The sequence below is a fragment of the Scyliorhinus torazame genome, chromosome 11, assembly GCF_047496885.1.
Source record: "Scyliorhinus torazame isolate Kashiwa2021f chromosome 11, sScyTor2.1, whole genome shotgun sequence".
NCBI classification, from domain to species: Eukaryota; Metazoa; Chordata; class Chondrichthyes; order Carcharhiniformes; family Scyliorhinidae; genus Scyliorhinus; species Scyliorhinus torazame.
In genome coordinates this window covers 94,741,214-94,765,067 of record NC_092717.1, presented here as the reverse complement: position 1 = coordinate 94,765,067, position 23,854 = coordinate 94,741,214, and the positions used below count along the sequence as shown (strand labels likewise).

The 23,854-nt window shown below is 46.4% G+C and overlaps 1 protein-coding gene across 1 annotated transcript in view; it reads right to left on the bottom strand.

Moving 5' to 3' along the window:
• The window catches only part of LOC140385397 (adenosine deaminase-like), a 93,008-nt gene that overhangs the window by 6,097 nt on the left and 63,057 nt on the right, over positions 1 to 23,854 (bottom strand). The window contains exons 8-10 of the mRNA XM_072467506.1: positions 19,811 to 19,912; positions 19,648 to 19,715; positions 5,938 to 6,067 (exon numbers count right to left, since the gene is read on the bottom strand). Coding sequence (XP_072323607.1) covers positions 5,938 to 6,067; positions 19,648 to 19,715; positions 19,811 to 19,912 — 300 coding nt within the window. The remainder of the gene's footprint in view (positions 1 to 5,937; positions 6,068 to 19,647; positions 19,716 to 19,810; positions 19,913 to 23,854) is intronic.

Sequence of the window (23,854 nt, the reverse complement as noted above, 5' to 3'; positions counted from 1 at the left end):
CTGAAGAACATAGATTGGAGGCGGATGTTTGAGGGCAAATCAACATCAGACATGTGGGAGGCTTTCAAGTGGCAGTTGAAAGGAATACAGGACCGGCATGTTCCTGTGAGGAAGAAAGATAAATACGGCAATTTTCGGGAACCTTGGATGACGAGTGATATTGTAGGCCTCGTCAAAAAGAAAAAGGAGGCATTTGTCAGGGCTAAAAGGCCGGGAACAGTCGAAGCCTGCGTGGAATATAAGGAAAGTAGGAAGGAACTTAAGCAAGGAGTCAGGAGGGCTAGAAGGGGTCACGAAAAGTCATTGGCAAATAGGGTTAAGGAAAATCCCAAGGCTTTTTACACGTACATAAAAAGCAAGAGGGTAGCCAGGGAAAGGGTTGGCCCACTGAAGGATAGGCAAGGGAATCTATGTGTGGAGCCAGAGGAAATGGGCGAGGTACTAAATGAATACTTTGCATCAGTATTCACCAAAGAGAAGGAATTGGTAGATGTTGAGTCTGGAGAAGGGGGTGTAGATAGCCTGGGTCACATTGTGATCCAAAAAGACGAGGTGTTGGGTGTCTTAAAAAATATTAAGGTAGATAAGTCTCCAGGGCCTGATGGGATCTACCCCAGAATACTGAAGGAGGCTGGAGAGGAAATTGCTGAGGCCTTGACAGAAATCTTTGGATCCTCGCTGTCTTCAGGGGATGTCCCGGAGGACTGGAGAATAGCCAATGTTGTTCCTCTGTTTAAGAAGGGTAGCAAGGATAATCCAGGGAACTACAGGCCGGTGAGCCTTACTTCACTGGTAGGGAAATTACTGGAGAGAATTCTTCGAGACAGGATCTACTCCCATTTGGAAGCAAATGGACGTATTAGTGAGAGGCAGCACGGTTTTGTGAAGGGGAGGTCGTGTCTCACTAACTTGATAGAGTTTTTCGAGGTGGTCACTAAGATGATTGATGCAGGTAGGGCAGTAGATGTTGTCGATATGGACTTCAGTAAGGCCTTTGACAAGGTCCCTCATGATAGACTAGTACAAAAGGTGAAGTCACACGGGATCAGGGGTGAGCTGGCAAGGTGGATACAGAACTGGCTAGGCCATAGAAGGCAGAGAGTAGCAATGGAGGGATGCTTTTCTAATTGGAGGGCTGTGACCAGTGGTGTTCCACAGGGATCAGTGCTGGGACCTTTGCTCTTTGTAGTATATATAAATGATTTGGAGGAAAATGTAACTGGTCTGATTAGTAAGTTTGCAGACGACACAAAGGCTGGTGGAATTGTGGATAGCGATGAGGACTGTCGGAGGATACAGCAGGATTTAGATTGTCTGGAGACTTGGGCGGAGAGATGGCAGATGGAGTTTAATCCGGACAAATGTGAGGTAATGCATTTTGGAAGGTCTAATGCAGGTAGGGAATATACAGTGAATGGTAGAACCCTCAAGAGTATTGAAAGTCAAAGAGATCTAGGAGTACAGGTCCACAGGTCATTGAAAGGGGCAACACAGGTGGAGAAGGTAGTCAAGAAGGCATACGGCATGCTTGCCTTCATTGGCCGGGGCATTGAGTATAAGAATTGGCAAGTCATGTTGCAGCTGTATAGAACCTTAGTTAGGCCACACTTGGAGTATAGAGTTCAATTCTGGTCGCCACACTACCAGAAGAATGTGGAGGCTTTAGAGAGGGTGCAGAAGAGATTTACCAGAATGTTGCCTGGTATGGAGGGCATTAGCTATGAGGAGCGGTTGAATAAACTTGGTTTGTTCTCACTGGAACGAAGGAGGTTGAGGGGAGACCTGATAGAGGTATACAAAATTATGAGGGGCATAGACAGAGTGGATAGTCAGAGGCTTTTCCCCAGGGTAGAGTGGTCAATTACTAGGGTGCATAGGTTTAAGGTGAGAGGGGCAAGGTTTAGAGTAGATGTACGAGGCAAGTTTTTTACGCAGAGGGTAGTGGGTGCCTGGAACTCGCTACCGGAGGAGGTAGTGGAAGCAGGGACGATAGGGACATTTAAGGGGCATCTTGACAAATATATGAATAGGATGGGAATAGAAGGATACGGACCCAGGAAGTGTAGAAGATTGTAGTTTAGTCGGGCAGCATGGTCGGCACGGGCTTGGAGGGCCGAAGGGCCTGTTCCTGTGCTGTACATTTCTTTGTTCTTTGTTCTTTGTTTGAATCACTAGCTTTCGGAGCGCAGCTCCTTAGGTGAGTGAAGAGGTGGGTTCCAGAAACACATATATAGACAAAGTCAATGATGCAAGACGATACTTTGAATGCGAGTCTTTGCAGGTAATTAAATCAGCGATTCTGCGTTGTCACGTGTCCTGAAGGCCTTGTCGACATTGCACAACCCTGCCATGGCAACCTCTGCAAGACACGCCAAATCATCAAATGGGTGCCATCGTTACAGGTGAGAACACCATCCACTAGGTATGTGGTACATACTCATGCGACTCGGCCAATGTTGTCTACCTCATACGCTGCAGGAAAGCATGTCCCGAGGCATAGTACATTGGCGAGACCACGCAGACGCTGTGACAACGGATGAATGGACATCGCACGACAAATCACCAGGCAGGAATGTTCCCTTCCAGTCGGGGAACAATTCAGCAATCAAGGGCATTCATCCTCTGATCTTCGGGTAAGCGTTCTCCAATGCGGCCTTCAGGACGCAAATTAACGCAGAATCGCCAAGCAGAAACTTATGGCCAAATTCCACCCACGAGTTCGGCCTCAACTGGCACCTTGGATTCATGTCGCATTATGTTGTTGCATTACGTTCATGTCGCATTACATTCACCCCCCACCATCTGGCCTGGGCTTGCGAATTCCTACCAACTGTCCTGGCTTGAGACAATTCACACCTCTTTAACCTGTGATCATCCCTCTCTCCAGTCACTCCATCTGTACCTATAAAGACTTAATTACCTGCAAAGACTCGCATTCAAAGTATCGTCTTGCATCACTGACTTCTGTCTGCAGATGTATTTCTGGAACGCACCTCTTCACTCACCAGAGGAAGGAGCTGTGCTCCGAAAGCTAGTGATTCGAAACAAACCTGGTGGACTTTAACCTGGTGCTGTAAGACTTCTTACTGTGCCCACCCCAGTCCAACAATGGCATCTGCACATTATAATACTTGGGAAAGGCAGTTTATATTGCTGGAAAGAAAATTCATAGGCAACATTAATTAGACTTGATCCTTAAAAATTGATCTGCAGAAGTAAAATAGAATGCATTTAAACCTAATATACAGGTAGGGTCAGAACATATAATTCATTTTAAAAAGCATCGCAAAACATGGATCCCTTAAAATATGAAGAAAGTGAAAGGTATAAAAAGTACTTTTAAACCAGATGGAAATAAAAGGACAATGTGCTTTGTTAACTATTTGTAGGAATCCAAAAACTGAAATTAGTGGTGAGACAAATCTTGGACAGCATCAAGAGGGATTCAGAAAAGCTTTACAAAATCGATCAGACTGTTAGGCCCATATAAAGGATGAACCATGTAATTTGAAATCAATGGAGAAACTCCCAGGGAAATTCCCAATGATATGCTGTGACATTTGAGTATTTTTTAAAAATTGGTTGAACCAGTCATTGTCAACTGCACATCAGGGCCGGAATTCTCCATTTGGGAGACAGTGTTGAGGGCGGGACTGAATAGCGTGCGATTCGAACTTCCATTGGGGATGCTATTCGGTAAGCGATGCAGAATATGCAAATGAGCCAGCACTCTGCCGGTGCAAATTGAGAGCAATCCCCGGCCCAATGAGTGTTGTAACCACTGCTGCCAGACTTAGGGTTAAAGAGCCTGACGGCTGGAGATGTTTTTAAGCACTCCACTTACCGCACACACACTGCAGCCACCAAGGTGGCTTGGCTCACAGACGTCCTGCCCATCACCCCCCCCCTCCCCCCTCCCAGGTTCGGGAGTCCGAGGTGGACCCACAGCTCCATGCCAGTGAGGAGAGGAGGGACACCCTCTTCTGCAGGGTGGGCTGCAGACTCAAGCTTGTCCTCCTAAACAGCACCCGAGAGGTTGGTGGCTGAGGCAGTCACGCTGCCAGCCTCACCAGGAAGAGACAGCTGGTGATGCTGAGAGGTGGGGGTCACTGGTGTGGTTTCTGCCGTGAGAGGAGCAGAGAATCAGGGATGATTCCAAAGGCCACCATGCAGCTGTCCTCTGGTTGGGGTGAGCTCTGCTAATACCTTGCTTCCTCTGCAGTGGGGCAGCGCTTCTGGGGAGTGCCAAAACTTGGTGGGTCCCTAATTGAGGTCGGCCACACCCATTCCCCAGCTGGGAAATGACAGTGTCCAGAGGGGCACCTTGGGCGGGCTCCCAGATAACCAGAGACTCTCATAGGACACAGGCACCACTCAGCAGTGTGAGCAGCCAGGAGTAGCACTAAAGGGGTGTGTTTAAAGCATATACTGCAGCAATGGCGGACTGAGCCTGGCCACGCCGATCCTGAGGGGGACATCCAGAGCCCATGGATTTGGCTGCTACTGCCCCTGGCCCGGACTGCCACCCCCACAGCAATCTTTGAGGTTTTTCCATCCTCCCACTCCCCCTCAGCAGCCATGGCACCTAGGCCCCGCTTGTAAATATTGCACTAATTCACACCCACGAGGGAAATGAAAAAAAAAAATGAAATGAAAGTTGCTTGTCACAAGTAGGCTTCTGTGAAAAGCCCCTAGTCGCCACATTCCGGCGCCTGTTCGGGGAGGATGGTACGGGAATTGAACTGTGCTGCTGGCCTGCCGTGTTCTGCTTTAAAAGTCAGTTCTTTAGCTCTGTGCTAAACCAGCCCCTCTGTACTTGTTGGTACATGAAGTGTCCAAGACGCTAATGATATTAAAATCCATGCAAATGATGTTTATGCATGGGTCTGCCGGTGTAGGGTACAAACCTCAATATCGCTGCCAGCGAGGGACTGCAGCATGGAATCGGAACCAATGCAGGGTGCAAAACGGGCTTTTTCCTATTCCCCACCCGATTGTGATTCTCGTTTCTGTAATCGCAACGTGGAGAACCCAGCCCCTGATCTTTGGTGATCTGGTGGAGGCTGCATTTGTATTCCCCCACCAGTCCACTGGCAGTTGTCTGGCAAATCATTGTGATGTACTGAAGACAGGGTCCAGCCTAGCAGTCAGCATCCAGCCAGACTCCTCTACCTGATTATTTTAAAAAAGAATCAGTTTTGTTGAAGATAAAAGAGAGTACTCTGTTGTGTTGTGAGCTACTGTGCAAATTCACACAGCTCCTTAGCTCCTTGTTGGACTGCAATAAAGCTGCTGTGAATAATGCCAATAACGGTCTTGTGGCGCAGTGGGTCGAGTCCCTACCTCTGAGCCAGAAGCTCCAGGTCCCAGTCCCACCCAGGACTTGGTGGCCACAAGGTCTAGTGTCAACCTGCCAAAACCTTGCCACACGCTAATAGCTGGCGGTAAGAGCGGGAGAAATACCTGGTCAGACATGCTTGATGTGGAACAACACCCCTCAAGCTGTAAGCCTCTGACAACAGACTAGTGACCTGTTCAGGAATGACTAGCTATGGAAACAGAGGAAAGTCTGCCTTAATGTACCATTAGAAGAGAAATCGGAAGCAATGCCAAAAGCCAAGGGCTAGAACATCAGCACTATACCAATGTTCTTTTGTATGCATTGATGCTTGGTTGGTTACCATGTCTCTGTTAGAGAAAGACATGTGGTCACATAGCTAGAGTGGCACTGCTCTGCTTCCATGAACTACCATAGGAGGGAACTGTATCTGCACCGTGTCATGCTGCACCACAATCTCAGCAACTGAGCTAATCAACCAGCTGGTCAGTTGGTATTATTGTCCTAACATTTCCGTCAATTAAAGTTGCACGTCAATCTTGTGAATCTACAAATAAGTAATGGAGTAAACTTATATTTATCAGTAAGTTCCCACTTACCATTGTCTTGAAATCCAATTCTGTGAAGTTCATGTGCTCTGCCACAATATTATAATCAGTGTGAATCGTTGAATTGAAAAGCAATGGGTCATCTGTATTGAGTGAAAAGTTGGCTTTATCTTTCAGGAACCTGTAAAATAAATACAATTCCACTAATTAGCCTAACAGATGGAAATTAATTTATTCATAAGCTACTACACTTTGGCAAACTTTATTTCTCCAGGATCCATTTTTGGCAACCGACGAACCTTTGGGATCTACACAGGCCGACCTTCGTGACCCATACCATGTTCGCTTACCTTTAATGTAAAATGGGATCCTACTTGTTCCTCACAATATCACTTGACTAAAGTTCAAAGGAGGAGTGGGCATTGCGCATATCAGGTGCATACTTCAGCCAATTTCTTTATGCAGTCTTCATCGTTATGAAAGTAGAAAATCCAACCTTGTACATGTAGGTCGTCGTGAAGGGCAATTGCAACAAAATGCATGTTTTACTCAGCACTGGATACTCCTGGGAGATGCTACACCAGAATGCTGACAGCCTCATGGGCTTTTGGCATGTTTTTAATATGGTATTACAGTCAGCTGCAGCAATGTAGTCTTTTAATTTGGAAGCAGCTCTAAGTTAATAACGGGCTCTGGGGTCTCCCTTCAAAAATATTTTTTCACCCACCACTTATCTTTCAAAATCAGAACCTTCTCCTCTCACTTGCCAGTATTTCCCTGCATATAACACACATGGGCTTTGCATCCTTATTTGCATTGGCACAATTGACAAAGCCGTACCTCAGGAAATTATCTTTATACTGCTGTGTCCCCGAGTAGGTTTCTTCTTTGTAGGCTGTTAACCAGAGGCCATGAGCTCTGTACAGAGCTAACACTGTCATTGCTTTGTCATCTTCTGAGCAACTCTCTCAGCACATTCTGTTGTGAGATCCTGTCCAATAGTTAAACTGCCTATTTGAGTCTCTGGCCATCTCTTCATTCATCTTCACAGTTACATGCCTTGCTTACCAGCAGCTGGAAAATGGAAGCAACTCTTCTCCATGATTTAGCACCAAAAGAACATACCTAGAGGGCGCTTGATGTTAGTATGCATGCTGGGCGCGTGACCAGCTCTCTGCTGCCACTTCTGGCCAGACGATTCCACACAGCCTTGCCTATTTCCATTTAAAAGGCAGCGGCGGCCACCATTCTCGACGTAAAAGCCATTATACGTTGGGCACTTATAGAATCATAGAATTTAGTGCAGAAGGAGGCCATTCAGCCCATCAAGTCTGCACCAGCCCTTGGAAAGAGCACCCCGCTTAAGCCCACACCTCCAATCCATCTCTGTAACCCAGTAACCCCACCTAACATTTTAGACACTAAGTGGCAATTTAGCATGGTCAATCCACCTAACCTGCACATCTTTGGGCTGTGGGAGGAAACTGGAGCATCCGGAAGAAACCCATGCAGACACGGGGAGAAAGTGCAAACTCCACACAGACAGTCACCCGAGGCCAGAATTGAACCTGGGACCCTGAAGCTGTGAGGCAGCAGTGCTAACCACTGTGGCACAGTGCCTCCCTTCTCCCAAAATCAGGACCACCGCGGGAATGACATTACCGATCTCTCCGCAACCCTTTCAACATCCACCCGCGGGTTGCAAGCCGCGATGAAAGACACTGGTGTAGAATATTATTTGTCAGCATTGGTCTTAGAATTTCACACTCCATAATATGAATATTACAGTTTCTAGTGTGTTGTGCTTCCTGTCGTATCAGTATCCTAACTGCATCCACCCAGCTTAGTTCCACATCCCTTAATGCTCTTGATGAGCAATAATCTATTGATCTCAGGCTTTAAAAGATACATCCTATTGCTTTTTGTGAAGAGAGGGCCACAATTCGATCACCTTTTTTGTAAAAGAAGAAGTGTTTACTGTCTTCTCTCCTAAATAGTTTGGCTCAAGCTATGAACTAATTGTTACAAGTGCTCCAGGGCGTCATAATTAATACAGCATTAGAGAGTCATGTGATGTCTAACAGACCCAGTTCAAATCAGTCCTTCTATTGTGCAAGGCAACATGGCAAGTATGGGGATGGTGGAGTAGTGGTATTGTTACTGGAATTTAATCCAGAGACCCAGGGTAACACTCTGGGACCCCAGAGTTTGAATCTAATGATGGCAATTAAATGTTTTAGGCAGCATATTAGCACTGCTGCCTCAGAGCGCCAGGAACCCTGGTCCAAATCTGACCTAGGGGGACTGTGTGGAGTTTGCACTTTCTCCCCATGTCTGCGTCTGTTTACTCAGAGTTTTTGTTTCCTCCCACAGTCCAAAGGCGTGCAGCTTAAGTGGATTGGCCATGCAAATAATAAATTGCCCCTTAAATGTCCTGGGGTATGTGGGTTGGGTGGGTTTGCAGGCGAGTGGGCTTGATGGGCCGGATAGCACATAGTGCCAGGAGGAAATCGGAGTCAATCGTACAAAAACAAAATTTGGACCAGCCCTGCATAAAATGCACAGTTACAACCCATAATGCACTAGGGAGATGATAATATCTTAGAGGCATTTACAAAGTTTAAACTGAAGTGTGGATTGACATTCTTTAGTTTCTTAACAGGAACTAGAAATGAAGAGAAGGTCAGTTATATCCTTCTGTGGGGCAGAAGATATAGGGTTACATTTATTTAACAAGCTTGCAGCTTACTGAAAAGGACAACAGGAGCCCAGGCAAGATTTTTGGTCTCCAACCAAAATCAAATCATCGGTTCTAGGGGTATAAAATACAAAGCCTCAGACAGGAATTAAGCGAGCCCATTGATAACTCTGTAACAAGAATTTAAAATGCTGCTTGGAAATGCAAGTTTAAGGGCACAGGTGAAAAGCTAATGAAAGTGCTAATTGGACAGGACAACCCCATAATATTCAAGGCTGCAGACACTGCCAGAGCACACAAAGCCACAGGCAGAGAGATGAAGACACGGGCTACTGCCTTCAGTAAAGCCAAGGGAAATAGGGCAAGGTTGATACAGTGGAACGAAAGAACATACACCAGACGGAAAGACATCAAGGAGCTGTAGGCGACCACATGAATTCAGATAGGAAAATGTCCTGCATATGGATCAATCTGCAGCTTGTGGAAAGGTCAATTACCATAGAATCATACAATTTACAGTGCAGGAGGAGGCCATTCGGCTCATTGAGTCTGTACCGGCCCTTGGAAAGAGCACCCGTCTTAAGCCCACGCCTCCACCCTATCCCCATAACCCAGTAACCCCACCCAACCTTTTTGGACACGAAGTGCAATTTATCATGACCAATCCACCTAACCTGCACATCTTTGGACTGTAGGAGGAAATCGGAGCACCCGGAGGAAACCCAAGCAGACATGGAGAGAACGTGCAGACTCCGCACAGACATTGACCCAAGCCGGGCATCGAACCTGGGACTCTGGAGCTGTGAAGCAACTGTGCTAACCACTGTGCTACCATGCAGAAAGAAGACAAAAGGTGGTGGAAGAGAAACCAAAGCAACAGGGCAAATGGGCAGGTAACTAAATCCATACCCTGGAAGATGAGGAGGAGTTTACTAATTTCTAGGGTTTCATGGCTGAAGTAACAATTATGGATTTTTATGTTGACCATTTTTAACAGATCAGTTTGAATTTCTGCTTGTGGTATAATTAATATTTAAGGCAGCTGTTTGTAAGGAACTGAACTGGTGTTGATCACTTAATTACTTTGAAATATGTTGAAAAGTCTGAATTCAAGGAATTGTCTTTGTTTCAATTACACTGTGTAATTGAGAGCTTGGCAGCTTTGAATAAATAACCAAATGGGTGGGGCTCAGGAGCTTGAATTTAGTATTGCAGTTTATCTTTAAACAAAAAACACGTATTATTAGGTTTTGGTTTACGAAATCCCTTAATTGATTAACCATTACTGTAGGGCAGAACATCTGGATTGGACAAAAACCATCCTTTCCTGACATTATGGGAGGAAGCGTTATTAAAATTTGTTCTTAAAAGCTTCGATATCCCTGGGAATAGGTTCACATACCTTGATGTGAATTGTTTATGACCGGTTGTATTATTAAGAAGAGGACGTAACATTGTTTGTTCAAATGCTCTGTATCGATGGGGGCGACATGGTAGCACAGTGGTTAGCACTGTTGCTTCACAGCGTCACGGTCCCGGGTTCAATTCCCGCTTCGGTCACTGTCTGTGTGGAGTCTGCACGTTCTCCCCATGTCTGCGTGAGTTTTCTCTGGGTGCTCCAGTTTCCTTCCACAAGTCCCGAAAGATGTGCTTGTTAGGTGAATTTGGTATTCTAAATTCCCTCTCTGTAAACCCAAACAGTGCCGGAGTGTGGCGACTAGGGGCTTTTCACAGTAACTTTATTGCAGTGTTAATGTAAGCCTACTTGTGGCACTAATAAAGATTATTATAGATTATTACAAGGATGTATCATTTGTTCACATGAATGTAACTTTGGAGGCCCAGAGAATATTTGTCTTCAGTCCACATGACTTGTTATAGAGGTGGGGTGACAGCCTGTTACAAAGTCTGCAGGTTGGGCAAATTCCAACATGGGTGAGAGGGAAGCCAAATGGATGGGATCCCAAAGGTCTTAATCAAGCCATAAAAAGAGATCGCTACTCCATTCCAACACTGAAAGAGTGCAGACCACACTTGCAATGGCAAAAGCTTTCTGCAAGCTCGATGTCAGAAATGGCTGCCGGAATGTTAAACCAGTGGTGGAGTCTTCGCTATTGAAAATATTCAACACATCCTTTGGACAGTACAAATTGCTGCATCTACCTCATGGTTTTAAAGTGAGTCAGGATGTGTCCCAACAGAAAGTGAACAGGACACCCAGCGGATGCAAAGGAACAGTCAGCACAGCAGACGATATCCAGATATACAGTGTAGACAATAAAGATCATGGGCACGATTCTTCGACCCCCCCACCGGGTCGGAGAATCGCCGGGGGCTGGCGTGAATCCTGCCCCCGCCGTGTCCCGCATTCTCCGCCACCAGAGATTCGGCGGGGGCAGGAATCGTGCCGTGCCAGTTGGCGGGAATCGCGCCGGTCGGCAGGCCCACCCTCGGCGATTCTCCGGCCCGCGATGGGCCTAAGTCCCGCCGCTGTCAACTCTCTCATGCCGGTGTGGATTAAGCCACCTTGTGAATGGCGGGACAAGGCGGCGCGGGTGGGCACCGGTGTCCTGGGGGTGGGGGCAATCTGGCCCCGCGGGGTGCCCCCACGGTGGCCTGGCCCGCGATCGGGGCCCACCGATCGACGGGTGGGCCTGTGCCGTGGGGACACTCTTTTTCTTCCACCTTCACCATGGTCTTCCCTATGGCGGAGGCGGAAGAGACCCCCTCCCCTGCGCATGCGCGGGGATGACGTCAGCAGCCGCTGACGCTCCTGCGCATGCGTCGCCCGGTGAAGTCCTTTCGGCGCCGGCTGGCATGGCGCCAAAGGCCTTTCCTGCCAGCCGGCAGAGCGGAAACCACTCCGGCGCGGGCCTAGCCCCTCAAGGTGAGGGCTTGGCCCCCAAAGGTGCGGAGACGTCTGCACCTTTGGGGCGGCCCGACGCCGGAGATATCCACGCCGTTTTTGGCGCCAGGTAGCGGACATCACGCCAGTTTGCGGAGAATCCCGCCCAATGACTCATCTATCTGAAGCCATAGAGAGAACCAGGAAAGCTGGGATCAAGTTAAATGCAATCAAATACATTGTGAATGTGACTTATTGCCAGTTTTTCAGAATGCTGTACACACCAGACAGAATCAAGCCGAAGAGATAAACAAGAATTGGAAAGTTTCCTTGAGTTGTTCCAATACACAAGCTCCTTCATATCAGATATATCAGGAGTGCAGAACAAACTTGCAGAAGCTGATGAAAGAAGATGTAGAGTCATGGTCAAAGTCATATTCAAAATTAATATAGAAGGAGACATGTCTATCATACTATGACAGAAAGTAACCAATCATCTGCAAGTAGATGTTTCTCCAAAAGGACTAGGAGCATCCTTGGTACAAGACGGAAAGCCAAAAACATTTGCATTCAAAGCTCTAATGTTAGTTGAGACTAGATTGGCCAACACAAGGAACGTGTATGGATGAGAGAAATTCCATACATACCTCATAGGTCCAGTGAATGATGATCACTCTCCACCAAGAACAATCAGAATATTGCACTATTAAAGCTGCAGATACCTACCCAGTCAGTTCACAAGAGGAGACATGATTAAAGGAGCCACTTCACTGTGGGATAAAGTGACAAAAATCAGAGGCAAACTTAGTCTGCTGCATATCACTTAGTTACTGGTCAGAGGGTCGAAGGCTTGGGTCTTTTCCACTTTTGAAATTGTGTGATAGGACTTGATCTACCATTTCCAGAGGAGATTGCCAATCAGTGATTCTCAGGACGTGTGGAATGGACAGTTCATCATTTTCTGTTTGTGGGTTTAGAAAATCAATGATCTTGTGCTTGTGATTTGCTGAACTATGCACCCTGCTAATACTGTGTTGCACGAGGAGTGCCAGATCCTGGTTCAAAACTATGAGAATAGGGATCGAAAGTGAGAAAAACATTTAACCAAAAAAAAAAAGAGGAAGAATGTAGTAGTATTTGTGTTTATACGGAATCTAGAAAATTAGATTACACAATGACGAGGTACAAGAGCTGAGCAAGAAAGTAGCTTTCGTAAGATATTAAAAGGCGACCTTGATATAGGATTCTCAGGGGGATTGACAGGGTAGACTCGGAGAGGTTGTTTCTGCTTGAGAAAGAGTCTAGGACTAGTGGGCAGCCCGATTTTGTACATCCTCCATACAAAGGATGGGAAGAAAGGTCAGGGTGTGGCACTGTTCATGAGAGCTGCCCTGTGTGGATTGGGGGGGTAGCCTCCTTAAGATGGAACACCACTTTCTTCTTATCCGCCCAGTCTTAAACCAACCCCACCCCTCACCTCTTCCCTGACCTGCCCAAACCCGCTCTGTCCAAGACCCTGGATAAAAGCAAATTAGTGCAGATGCTGGAATCTGAATCGAAAGAGAAAATGCTGGAAAATCTCAGCAGGTCTGGCAGCATCTGGAGGGAAAGAGCTAACGTTTCGAGTCCGATGACTCTTTGTCAAAGCTAACAGACAGAGAAAGTGGGAAATATTTAAACTGTGGAGTGAGAATGAAAGATGAGTCATAGCCACAGAAACCCAGGGAAACCGGGTGCTAATGGCCACAGAAAGCAAGTGGAAAGAGTGCTAATGGCAGTCCCCAGAGAGGACAAAAGGTGTGAAAGGCCAAATAGCTGGGAAACTAACATCAGAGGATGAACTGTAGATGTGGGGGGAGGGAAAGGGGGAAGCAAAGAGGTGAAAGGTGGATAAGATTGGGGGGGTGGGTGGATTTAAATATATATTAAGAAAGAAATGGTAAAAGACAGTTAAAATGAAATGAGATGAGGTGGGGTAGCCCTGCGCCATGGCGTCGGGGCCGGCGCGTTGAAGGAGGCCACTGCGCATGTGCGCGTTGACGCCAGCGCACAGTTCGCGTGAGATCGGCAGCTGGAGTGGCGCGAACCGCTCCACCGCCGTGCTGGCCCCCATTACTCCTGGCATCAGCCCGTTCACGCAGTCGTAAAATGCAAATGCGTGGACACTCTGCCGTGGGATGGGAGAACCCTGCCCATAATCTGTTAGGCTTTCTGATTATTCACCTGACCTGCTCTGTCAGGTCAATTTCACCAGAGATGCTGTGCTGCTGCCTCCAACCTTCAGGCAGCTTCATAAGTCAATTTATTTTTTGAAAAGCCCAACAGAAAACCACAAAGCTGCCCAAAGGTAAGCAGCAGCAGTACCACAGCAACTGAGAGCGTTCTTACTCGGTCAAATCTTAGAATCAATTGGATGGTGTGGGTTGGGAAGAGGAAGGCGGGTCGAAGAGCTTTGGAGGGGAGACATTTATGTGGGTAGTTAAATAGGGAATGTAGTTGACGGGGGAGGGGGGCGGGGGAAACTTGGTAGGAGATCCGGCAGGGCTGAACAAGTTGTTCAGAGACTTCTACAGTAAGCTTTATACCTCGGAACCCCCCGCGGGGCTGGAGGGGATGAAGCGCTTTTTGGACAGACTGACCTTCCCAAAAGTAGGTAGGGGGTTGGTAGACGGGCTGGGAGCCCCGATTAGGACCGAAGAAATATTGGAGGGCTTGAGGGCCATGCAATCGGGTAAAGCCCCAGTACCGGATGGGTATCCGGTGGAGTTTTATAAAAAGTTCTGAGATAGTGGGGCCGGTGCTGGTTAGGGTTTTTAATGAGACAAGCGACAGAGGTTTTACCCTCGATGATGTCACAGGCCACCATCTCCCTGATATTGAAACGAGACAAAGATCCGGAGGCGTGTAGGTCCTATAGGCCTATCTCTCTGCTCAATGTGGATGCTAAAATACTGGCCAAGCTCTTGGCGACTAAGATTGAGGACTGTGCGCCGGACGTTATTATGGAAGATCAAACCGGGTTCGTCAAGGGCAGGCAGTTGGTGGCCAACCTAAGAAGGCTGCTGAAAGAGATCATGATGCCCCCGGAGGCAGGTAGAGGTAGTCGTGGCAGGGTTGAGAGGGACTACTTATGGGACAATTTGGGTTCGGGGAGGGCTTTATCGACTGGGTTAGGCTGCTGTACCAGGCTCCGGAGGCTAGTGTTAGGACGAATAGGACGACGTCTGACTATTTTAGACTGTACCAAGGGACAAGGCAGGGGTGCCCCCTCTCCCCACTGCTGTTTGCGCTAGCAATAGAGCCGCTGGCAATTGCTCGCCCCCTTTTTTAAGAAGGTCAATAAAATGATTATGCGATTTGTGTGGGCGGGAAAGTCCCCGCGGGTGAAAAGGGTGATGCTCGAGAGGAACCGAGGGGAAACTTTAGTAATTACTACTGGGCGGCCGACATAGCTATGATAAGGAAGTGGATGGTGGGTGCGGGGTCGGTTCGGGGGCGGATGGAGGCCGCTTCGTGCAGGGGCACCAGCCTGGCAGCCCTGGTTACGGCACCCCTGCCGCTCCCGTCAGCACGGTACTCCACCAGCCCTATAGTGGTGGCGACTTTGCGGATCTGGGGCCAATGGAGAAGGCACGTGGGGGAAGTGAGCATCGGTTTGGTCCCCAATTTGCGACAATCACCGGTTTGCCCCGGGGAATATGGAGGGTGGGTTCCGAATATGGCGGAGGGCTGGGATCGAGAGGATGGGGGATCTGTTCTTAGAAGGGAGCTTCCCGAGCATGAGGGCGCTGGAGGAGAAATTTGGGCTGGCGAGAGGGAATGATTTCAGGTACTTGCAGGTGCAGGACTTTCTGCGCAGACAGATTCCATCCTTCCCACGCCTGCCACTCAGGGGGATCCAGGACAGGGTAGTATCCAGTGGATGGGTGGGGGAGGGGAGGGTCTCGGATATAAATCGAGAACTTATGGGGGCAGAGGAGACGCTGACTGAGGAGCTGAAGCTTAAATGGGAAGAGGAGCTCGGAGGTGAGATAGAAGAGGGCTTATGGGCGGAGGCTTTGAGTAGAGTTAACGCGACCGCAGCATGTGCTAGGCTCAGCCTGATCCAATTCAAGGTCGTCCACCGGGCACACATGACAGTGGCCCGGATGAGTAAATTCTTTGGACTGGAGGACAGATGCGCCAGATGTGCGGGAGGACCAGCGAACCATGTCCACATGTTCTGGGAATGTCCAAAACTCAGGGGTACTGGCAGGGATTCACGGACATTATGTCCTGGACACTGAAAACAAGGGTGGGGATGAGTCCAGAGGTGGCAATTTTGGGGGTTTTGGAGGATCTAGGAGTCCAGGAGGAGAAAGATGCTGACGTTTTGGCCTTTGCTTCCCTCGTAGCCCGGCGACGAATTCTGCTGGCATGGAGGGACTCAAAGCCCCCGAAGTCAGAGGCCTGGCTATCGCACATGGCGAGCTTCCTCGGTCTGGAGAAAATTAAGTTCGCTCTGAGAGGGCCGCTGTCAGGGTCCGCCCGGAGGTGGAAACCATTTATTGACTTCTTCGCGGAAAATTAATCGTCAGCGGGGGGGGGGGGGGGGGCAACGTAGGTTAGGGGGTTAGTTAGGTGGGTCCTTGTGGGAGGAGAGCTGGTTTTTGCACTATGTTGATTGTTCTTTGCACACTGTTTTGTATTGCTGCTGTTTACTATGCCAAAATGCCTCAATAAAATTGTTTATCAAAAAAATTAATGTGGGTAGTTGAGAGGTGGGGGAGGGGTTTAAGGTTCGCTAACGAGTTGAATTGTGTCATGTTGTAGTGGCAATTGTAGCCACTTTCCTAAAATCAGTTAATTGCTTATGGCCAGTAATTAAAATCAATGATTAATTATCCTCAGAGAATCTTTCAATCTTTGATTTCACCACTACTAGATCATTCTACCTACTGCCGAATGAGTCATGAAAGACAGACAACATCTACTTTATACAGCACCTTTCACAATGGCCGTGATCTACTGGCCTCGCGATCTGGTAAATCCCGTGAGATGCATAGTCATGCCTCACTGGACCTACAATATCTCGGGAGGCATCACAATCTGGATCCCACCTATTGAGTGTGCAGTCAGGCTTACTTGAATATGCTCTCGCCGGAGTTATCCAAGGCACAGGCTCCAAGCATAGACGTGGATCAGGCATACCGGCACTTGGGAGGGTCTCCCAGGTGATCAGGGGCTCCTGAGTGGTCAGGCTCTGGCAAGGGTGGTACCCTGGCACCCCCGATGCCACCAACACTGTGGCACTGCCAGCTTGGCACCTTGGCAGTACCACCTATACACTCTGGCAATGTCACCTGGGTGCCATCCTTTTTAAAAAATAAATTTAGAGTAGCCAATTATTTTTATTTTTCCAATTAAGGGGCAATTTAACATGGCCAATTCACCTAACCAGCACATCTTTGGTTGTGGGGGTGAAACGCACGCAGACATGGGGAGAACGTGCAAACTCCACACGGACAGTGACCCAGGGCCGGGATTCAAACCCAGGTCCTCAGCGCTGCAGTCCCAGTGCTAACCACTGTGCCACATGCCACCCCTGGGGTGCCATCCTGGCAGTGCCAGGCTGGCAGACACTGGCAGGGTGCTCAGGTGATGCTGGCAGTGCCAAGGTGGCATTTTGCCCACGCTTGTGATTTGGCCCAGGAGTGTCCCTATGAGGTGGGATGTGGAGGGCTCGACGACCCCCTCAGTGGTAAGTTGGAGCATTGATGATTCGGATGCCATGGTGGGGAGATTCAGAGATCTCTTTGTACACTGGGAAGCAAGCAGAGCTGGTCTCGGCAGGGTGGTCCTCGCCAAGGCCCAGAAATGAAGCAGAGTCCCATTTAAAAGTGGGGTCATTCTCGGCGCAGCAAGCACAGGGAAACACCCAGCTATATGCGCCCGACATGGGACTCTGTTTCATTTCCGTTAAATCGGGCCCAATGTATGGCATAGCAGACTCTGGAGTGGGGAGGGGCAAATGGTTTACTCCTGCTCCTAATACACATGTTTGCATGTCATTCTTGGATGGATGAGATGAACTGAGTCGATGGCTTTTGTCATTCATATTATCTTGTGACGACAGTGAGAATCATTGGTGGAGTTCTGTTTATTTTGTTGCTAATTAAAGTTTACAGTGAGAAGGCTTTGTGGGGCAAGGTTTCCAAGACAGGAGTGCACAATGGGCTCACAGTGATTTTTCAAATCAATATCCTGTTTTACACTGCACATGACTTCCATTTACTTCAATCTTGTCCTTTTGCCCACTTACTATTATTCCACTCTAACTTGCTGATTTATATGAGTTATTTGAGGTATTAAAATAGTGATAAAATTGTATTACATAGCGGTGTTGAAAATATATTGCAGTTAGAAGCATCAATAAGCAGAGTCTTCGGACTTGCTGAAGAAAACACATATGCAATTGTGAACTAATCAGTCTATGGTCTCTCAAAATTTGTGTCACACAAAGACACCCGAGGGCTCCAACACTTCTCACTGACAGTGAAGACCTGTGTTGTTCAATCATTCCACTTCATTGGTTAGGAGTCATTTGATCCAATTACACCCTTGTAAGAAATAAATATATTGAATAATAACAAGATGTACCCAGGCAGAAGAAACTCTTCTTCTACTTCTACAGAATGGAAAAGATCTTGTTCACTTTATCTCAGTTGCAATTTTGAATCTTTCCCCCCAAATTATATTTATTGTCACTATGTCCACATGGTGCAATGTGCAGAACATGTTACAGAGGGTTGAGGCAGTCACCAAAATTAGCATCATCATCTCCAGAGTGTTATACATAACTAATGGGATAGCTTCCTGTCAAATTCATAATATTGCACAATGCAGTTAAAGTAACTTTTGCGCTCGCTGGTTTCCTTAAAAGCCTCAGTGGGATCACTTCTAGAGTGAACACAAACTAACAGTGAATTGTATTATTGCTGCTCTTAACATTAATATTAATGACCCATTATAATTTTACTGGGAACTTTCTGTGATCGTTTGAGAATTGATTGGTGAGTTTTGAAGGGGAAAAAGTACCATGCATGATTAAGGGGGAAGGTTAAACCTCAGTGAGGAATAAGTAGTCGAGAAACAAGAGAAGCACTGGGGTCAACGATTTCTCTCCCTATTTCTGCTTCCTACTTCTCTTACATTCCAGACAGCAGCCACCAGTGCATTCTTTGGGCTGCCAGAATTGATGGAGCTGCCAGGCATTGGATTGGCTAGCAGCTCCAGAAGGCAGGATCTCCCCCCCCCCCAGTGAAAGGCAACAGTCCCACTTGACCCTTATTTAACCTTCCCATAGTGCATCATGGCTTCCGAGGGTGGGAGCTATCCAACCCCGTATTATTCAGCATAAAGTATGACCTAACCAAGGTTTAGAAACGGTACTTTTGATTCCAAAGTCCCAACCAGTAATGTAAATTGTGAACTGCAGTGATCCAGCACTGCTTCTTGTGAAGCAAACAATATTTTCCATCTTCTGCGAATTTGAATAACTACACGTTCTTGGGAGCCAGCTGTCAATCCATTCTGCCACTTGTCCCTTGATTCCACAGTCTCTAACCTTATTCATTAGTCTATAAGCCCAGTCTCTAACCTTATTCATTAGTCTATAAGCCACCTTATCAATGTCTTTTTGAAAATGCTGATAAATTACATTGACCGTATTACCTGTGTCCACTCTCTCTGTTACCTTCTCGTATTACCTGTGTCCACTCTCTCTGTTACCTCCTCGTATTACCTGTGTCCACTCTCTCTCTTACCTCCTCGTATTACCTGTGTCCACTCTCGCTGTTACCTCCTCGTATTACACGTGTCCACTCTCTCTGTTACTGCCTCAAAAAATTCAAAAAGATTGGGCAAGCAAGATTTTCCCTTTAAAAAATTGATGCTATTTAATTTCCTTCTGGCAAGGGTTCCATTCTTTTTCCTACCATTGATGTTAAGTTGACTGATCTATAATTCTCTCGACATGTTCTGTCCCCTTTCTTGAATATAGAAATAACATTAGTTATCCATCTGTCCTCTGGCATTAGACCTTTAATAAGCTTATGCCTTATTTTACAGTATAAACTCATTCATAAAACTCTGAGGTTAGATGCGGAAAATGTAAAGCTTTGAATATGGTTAAGAAACACCACATAATTTTAAATAATTGGGATGTGAAAAGACTTACGTGACAACTGAATGTTTTGTATAATCAGGATCACATGCTCCTGTGAGAACACTTGAAAGGGGACATGCCTTTATATAAAAAAATAAAAATATGATTTGAAACATTTTTTCAATACAACTGCAGGGTTTATTGTAATTGCCATTTACAAAAGCATTTTTATTACCTCAATATGGATGTTCTTCTGTAGTATTTCCTTGTAGAGTTCAGGATCTGTAATGGTTGCATATCCATGACCAATTCTTTCTGCTTTTAGAATATCCAAAGCCTATCAAAGTAATAAATGTATTTGAAAAATAAGTGTTACTCTTCAGAGTGCCCATCTGGAATCATAAAGATGAATATTCAGAATTTGCAAATCCGTTTGGGCTTTAATTGTTCACAGGCAGCTTGACTTTGTGGTCAGTGGTGACGTAACAGCGTTTTGTCACTGACCTTGAAGAAAGCTACCACAAAAATCACCATCTCTGTGCCATGGATTTCATCTTTCCCAATGTTAATTTCAATCTGGCGCCAATCAATTGACCTCCAGACGTCCAGCGACAGCGATGTTATCGAGGAGGGTAAGGTGCTGACAGTGAAGAAGTCTCACAGCCAGCAAAGCAGAGAGTTTAAAGGAACTGATTATCCATCACTCTTTAAACATAATTTAACAGACAGAAAAATAAAGATTGCACATGGGATTAAGGTAGAAGATGAAATATCAAACAAATGTTAAAGAAAACTATTTTTGGAAACGTGGAATTGACCATAAATTCACAAATATAAAATTAAATGTTCAAGGCGAGAAAGACTTTCCAGTAATAATTATTGACATCCAGTTACCCCGCATGCAGCAAGGTGTCCATTTTTCAAGGGTTTTCACAAGAGTAATAGTATACATAAGGACATAGGATAATAGCAGCAGGACAGGCCATACGACCCTTTCAGCCTGCTCCATCATTCAATAAGATTAAGGCTGATCTTTGACTTCAACTCCACTTTTCCACCTGATCTACATATCCCTCGATTCTCCCGAGTACAAAAATGTTTTGATTTTATCCTTCAATCTATTAAGCATCCACAGCCCTCTACTCTAGAGAATTCCAATGATTTACAACCCTCAGAATGAAGACATTTCTCCTCATCCAAGCCCCAAATGGTTGACCTCTTATCCGTAGACTTATCTAGTTTTAGATCATTAATCAGGGGAAAAGGTCTCTCAGTACCTACACTGCCAAGACTTTTCAAGTTTTCAATGGGATCACAGCCAGAATTCTCTGGTTGCTGGGGTTCCCTGTTCACACCGGCAGCACACTCCCGCCTGAAGCGCACTCTGCCTGTGGGTTTTCCGGCGAACGGTGCAATGTCGAGAAACATGCAGCTGGGGAAAACGCAGAATGCAGCACATCTCATTGTAGATCTACAAAGAGTACTGGCTCATTCTCCTCAAATCTCTGCTCATAGGATGATCCTTTCCTCCGCGGAAGTTCTCGTCTATTTGATTTCAAACTGAGGAACCTTCAAAATCTCAGCCTGTGGAGAAGCGTAGAATCACCGACAGCAGCTTCTGGATTTCAGTTGCTATTGCACATGGTGGATGCCACAAGTTGCTCTCACTCTCAGAGTTACAATGGAAAATTCTGACCATTTCACCATCTTAGCAACTGCAAAGCTCGAGCCTTTTTATTTGTTTTAAATTGTTTTAACAATTGGAGAAGATTTTCAAAGCAGTATATCTTGGTAATTTGAAATTGAAGACGGCAATCCATTTGTGGAAATGGGACTACTTTCAACTTTTGCACTCACTTATTTCATAATATTGTTTCCCTGGCTAACGCCGCCAAACACAGATTAGTTGGTCATTCATCTAATAGTTGCATGCAAGACATGGCAGTGTGCAGCATGGTTACTGTATTTGCCAATGTAACAGCAGTGAAAGTATTTCAAAGCAATTGATCCAAAGATGTGCGGGTTATGTGGATTAGCCACGCTAAATTGCCCCGTAGTGTCCAAAGGTTAGGTGGGGTTACGGGTATAGGGTGGAGATGTGGGCTTAAGTAGGGTGATCTTTCAAGGGCTGAATGGCCTCCTTCTGTAGATTCTATGATCGCAAGGGAAGTAGTCTGAGACATAGGAGTCAGGAAGGCAACACATGAATTCAAGTTATTTTTTACAACAAATAGGTGATATCTCACAGAATCCAGCAGTGTAGAAGGACCCATTAGGCCCCTTTGAGTTTGCATCGACCCTCCGAAAGAGCACCCCACCCAGACCCAGGCACCTGCTCTATCCCCGTAACCCCACCTAACCTTTGGACACTAAGGGGTCATTTATCATGGCCAATTCACCTAACCTGCACATCTTTGGACTTTGGGAGGCAATCAGGGCACCCGAGGGGCTGGCTTAGCATAGTGGGCTAAACAGCCGGCTTGTAATGCAGAACAAGGCCAGCAGCGCGGATTCAATTCCCATACCAGCCTCCCCGAACAAGTGCCGGAATGTGGTGACTAGGGGATTATCACAGTAACTTCATTGAATCCCACTTGTGAGAAGAAATGATTATTATGCAGACACAGGGAGAATGTGCAAACTCCACAAAGTCACCCAAGGCCAGATTTAAACCCAGGTGATTCAGCAGTGCTAACAACCGCTGTGCTACCTTGCCTAATATCTAAACTACTTCCTTATCATGTCTTAATGGAACCATCCCCCACCCTTCAAGGTTCAGTGACTTATTCAGACTCAGAAATTACAAAGTGTTGAAGAAAATAATTTTTGTTAATGTGTATGCCTATGAATTACTTTGTGTCATTAAAATATGAATACCTTGTCTACAGACATTTTCAATTTTGACATTATTTAAGATTTCTGAAATATAACATATAGCAGTTTCTTATACAGTGATGATTTTCAGCTTTCCCAATATTTATTTTTCTTGACTAAGGGAAACTCCATGTCAAATAATCCTGCAGATATGTTTGCAGTGCAGCGTAATTATGGTGTACCAGTAGAATCCAAGGATGGGCTGCAATTGTGCAGTTATGAAAAGTATTATGACATCTTTTACACAGTTTAACAGTTAGTTACAATTTTGTCCAAGTATTGTACAAAAAGAAGTGACTGACTATCACGGCCAATTTATTCTCCCATGGTTTGGAATTATGATAATGGAATTCGAATGTCAAACCAGTTGCCATCAATTTAACACAACAACTAAATAGGCACAAAGCGAAGGTCACCAATATGAAAACAACTGCTTAAATGACAGCTAGCACTGTTTGGGAAGTTGCAAAACCTGCCTGGTTGACTTATTTTTTTGAGGAGTTAATGTTCCAACTCATGGGGTGGCATTCTCCCATGCCCCCATCTATCAGGTGAATCTTCCAGCTACAGTGTCAGGGTCATGCAAGTTGGCCTCTATGCTTCCAATGTAGGACAGGAGACCTTTAAGAGCTACCCTCAGAACAGAGTGGGAGCAGATGGCCAGAGGGATTAACTCCTAGGTTCTGGATCCGATGATCATTTGGCACCCACCTTTCACTGACTCCACATACCCAAGTTATTCATAGAATCCCACACAGTGCAGGAGGCCATTTGGCCCATTGAGCCTACACTGACCCTGTGAAAGAGCACTTTACCTAGCCCCCCCCCCCACACCCTATCCTCTCAACCCTGTGCTTAGATCATGGCCAATCCACATAACCTGCACATCTTTTGAGCTGTGGGAGGAAACCGGAGCACCTGGCATAAACCCACACAGATGCGGGAGAATGTGCAAACTCCACACAGTCACCGAATCAAACCCAGGTCCCTGGCGCTGTGAGGCACTACTGCTCACCACTTTACCACCATGCTGCCCTCAGCTATGGTGGGCACATTACCCAGAGTATTTCAGAACCATTGGCATTCTGCATTCTATCTTGCAGAGAAAAGAGGCACACAACAGAGTGCCAGTGATGGGCAAGGCCACATGCCTCTCCTGAAATCTATAAAGGAGATGATTCTCCACACCATAAAACCAGCTACAGTAGTCCAAGGAGAAAGAGGGAGAGACCAGCACAGAACAGCGTGAACAAAGAGATCCATCACTTGATCTCACACTCGTTGCCACCCGCTTAAATACTGGCAGACCTTTGAGGTTAATATAGAGTTAGGATCATCACACAGCGAGTTATCCAGGCACAGGTGGACTGCAGCCAAGCCACACTGAAATGGTAGTTTATGTGGC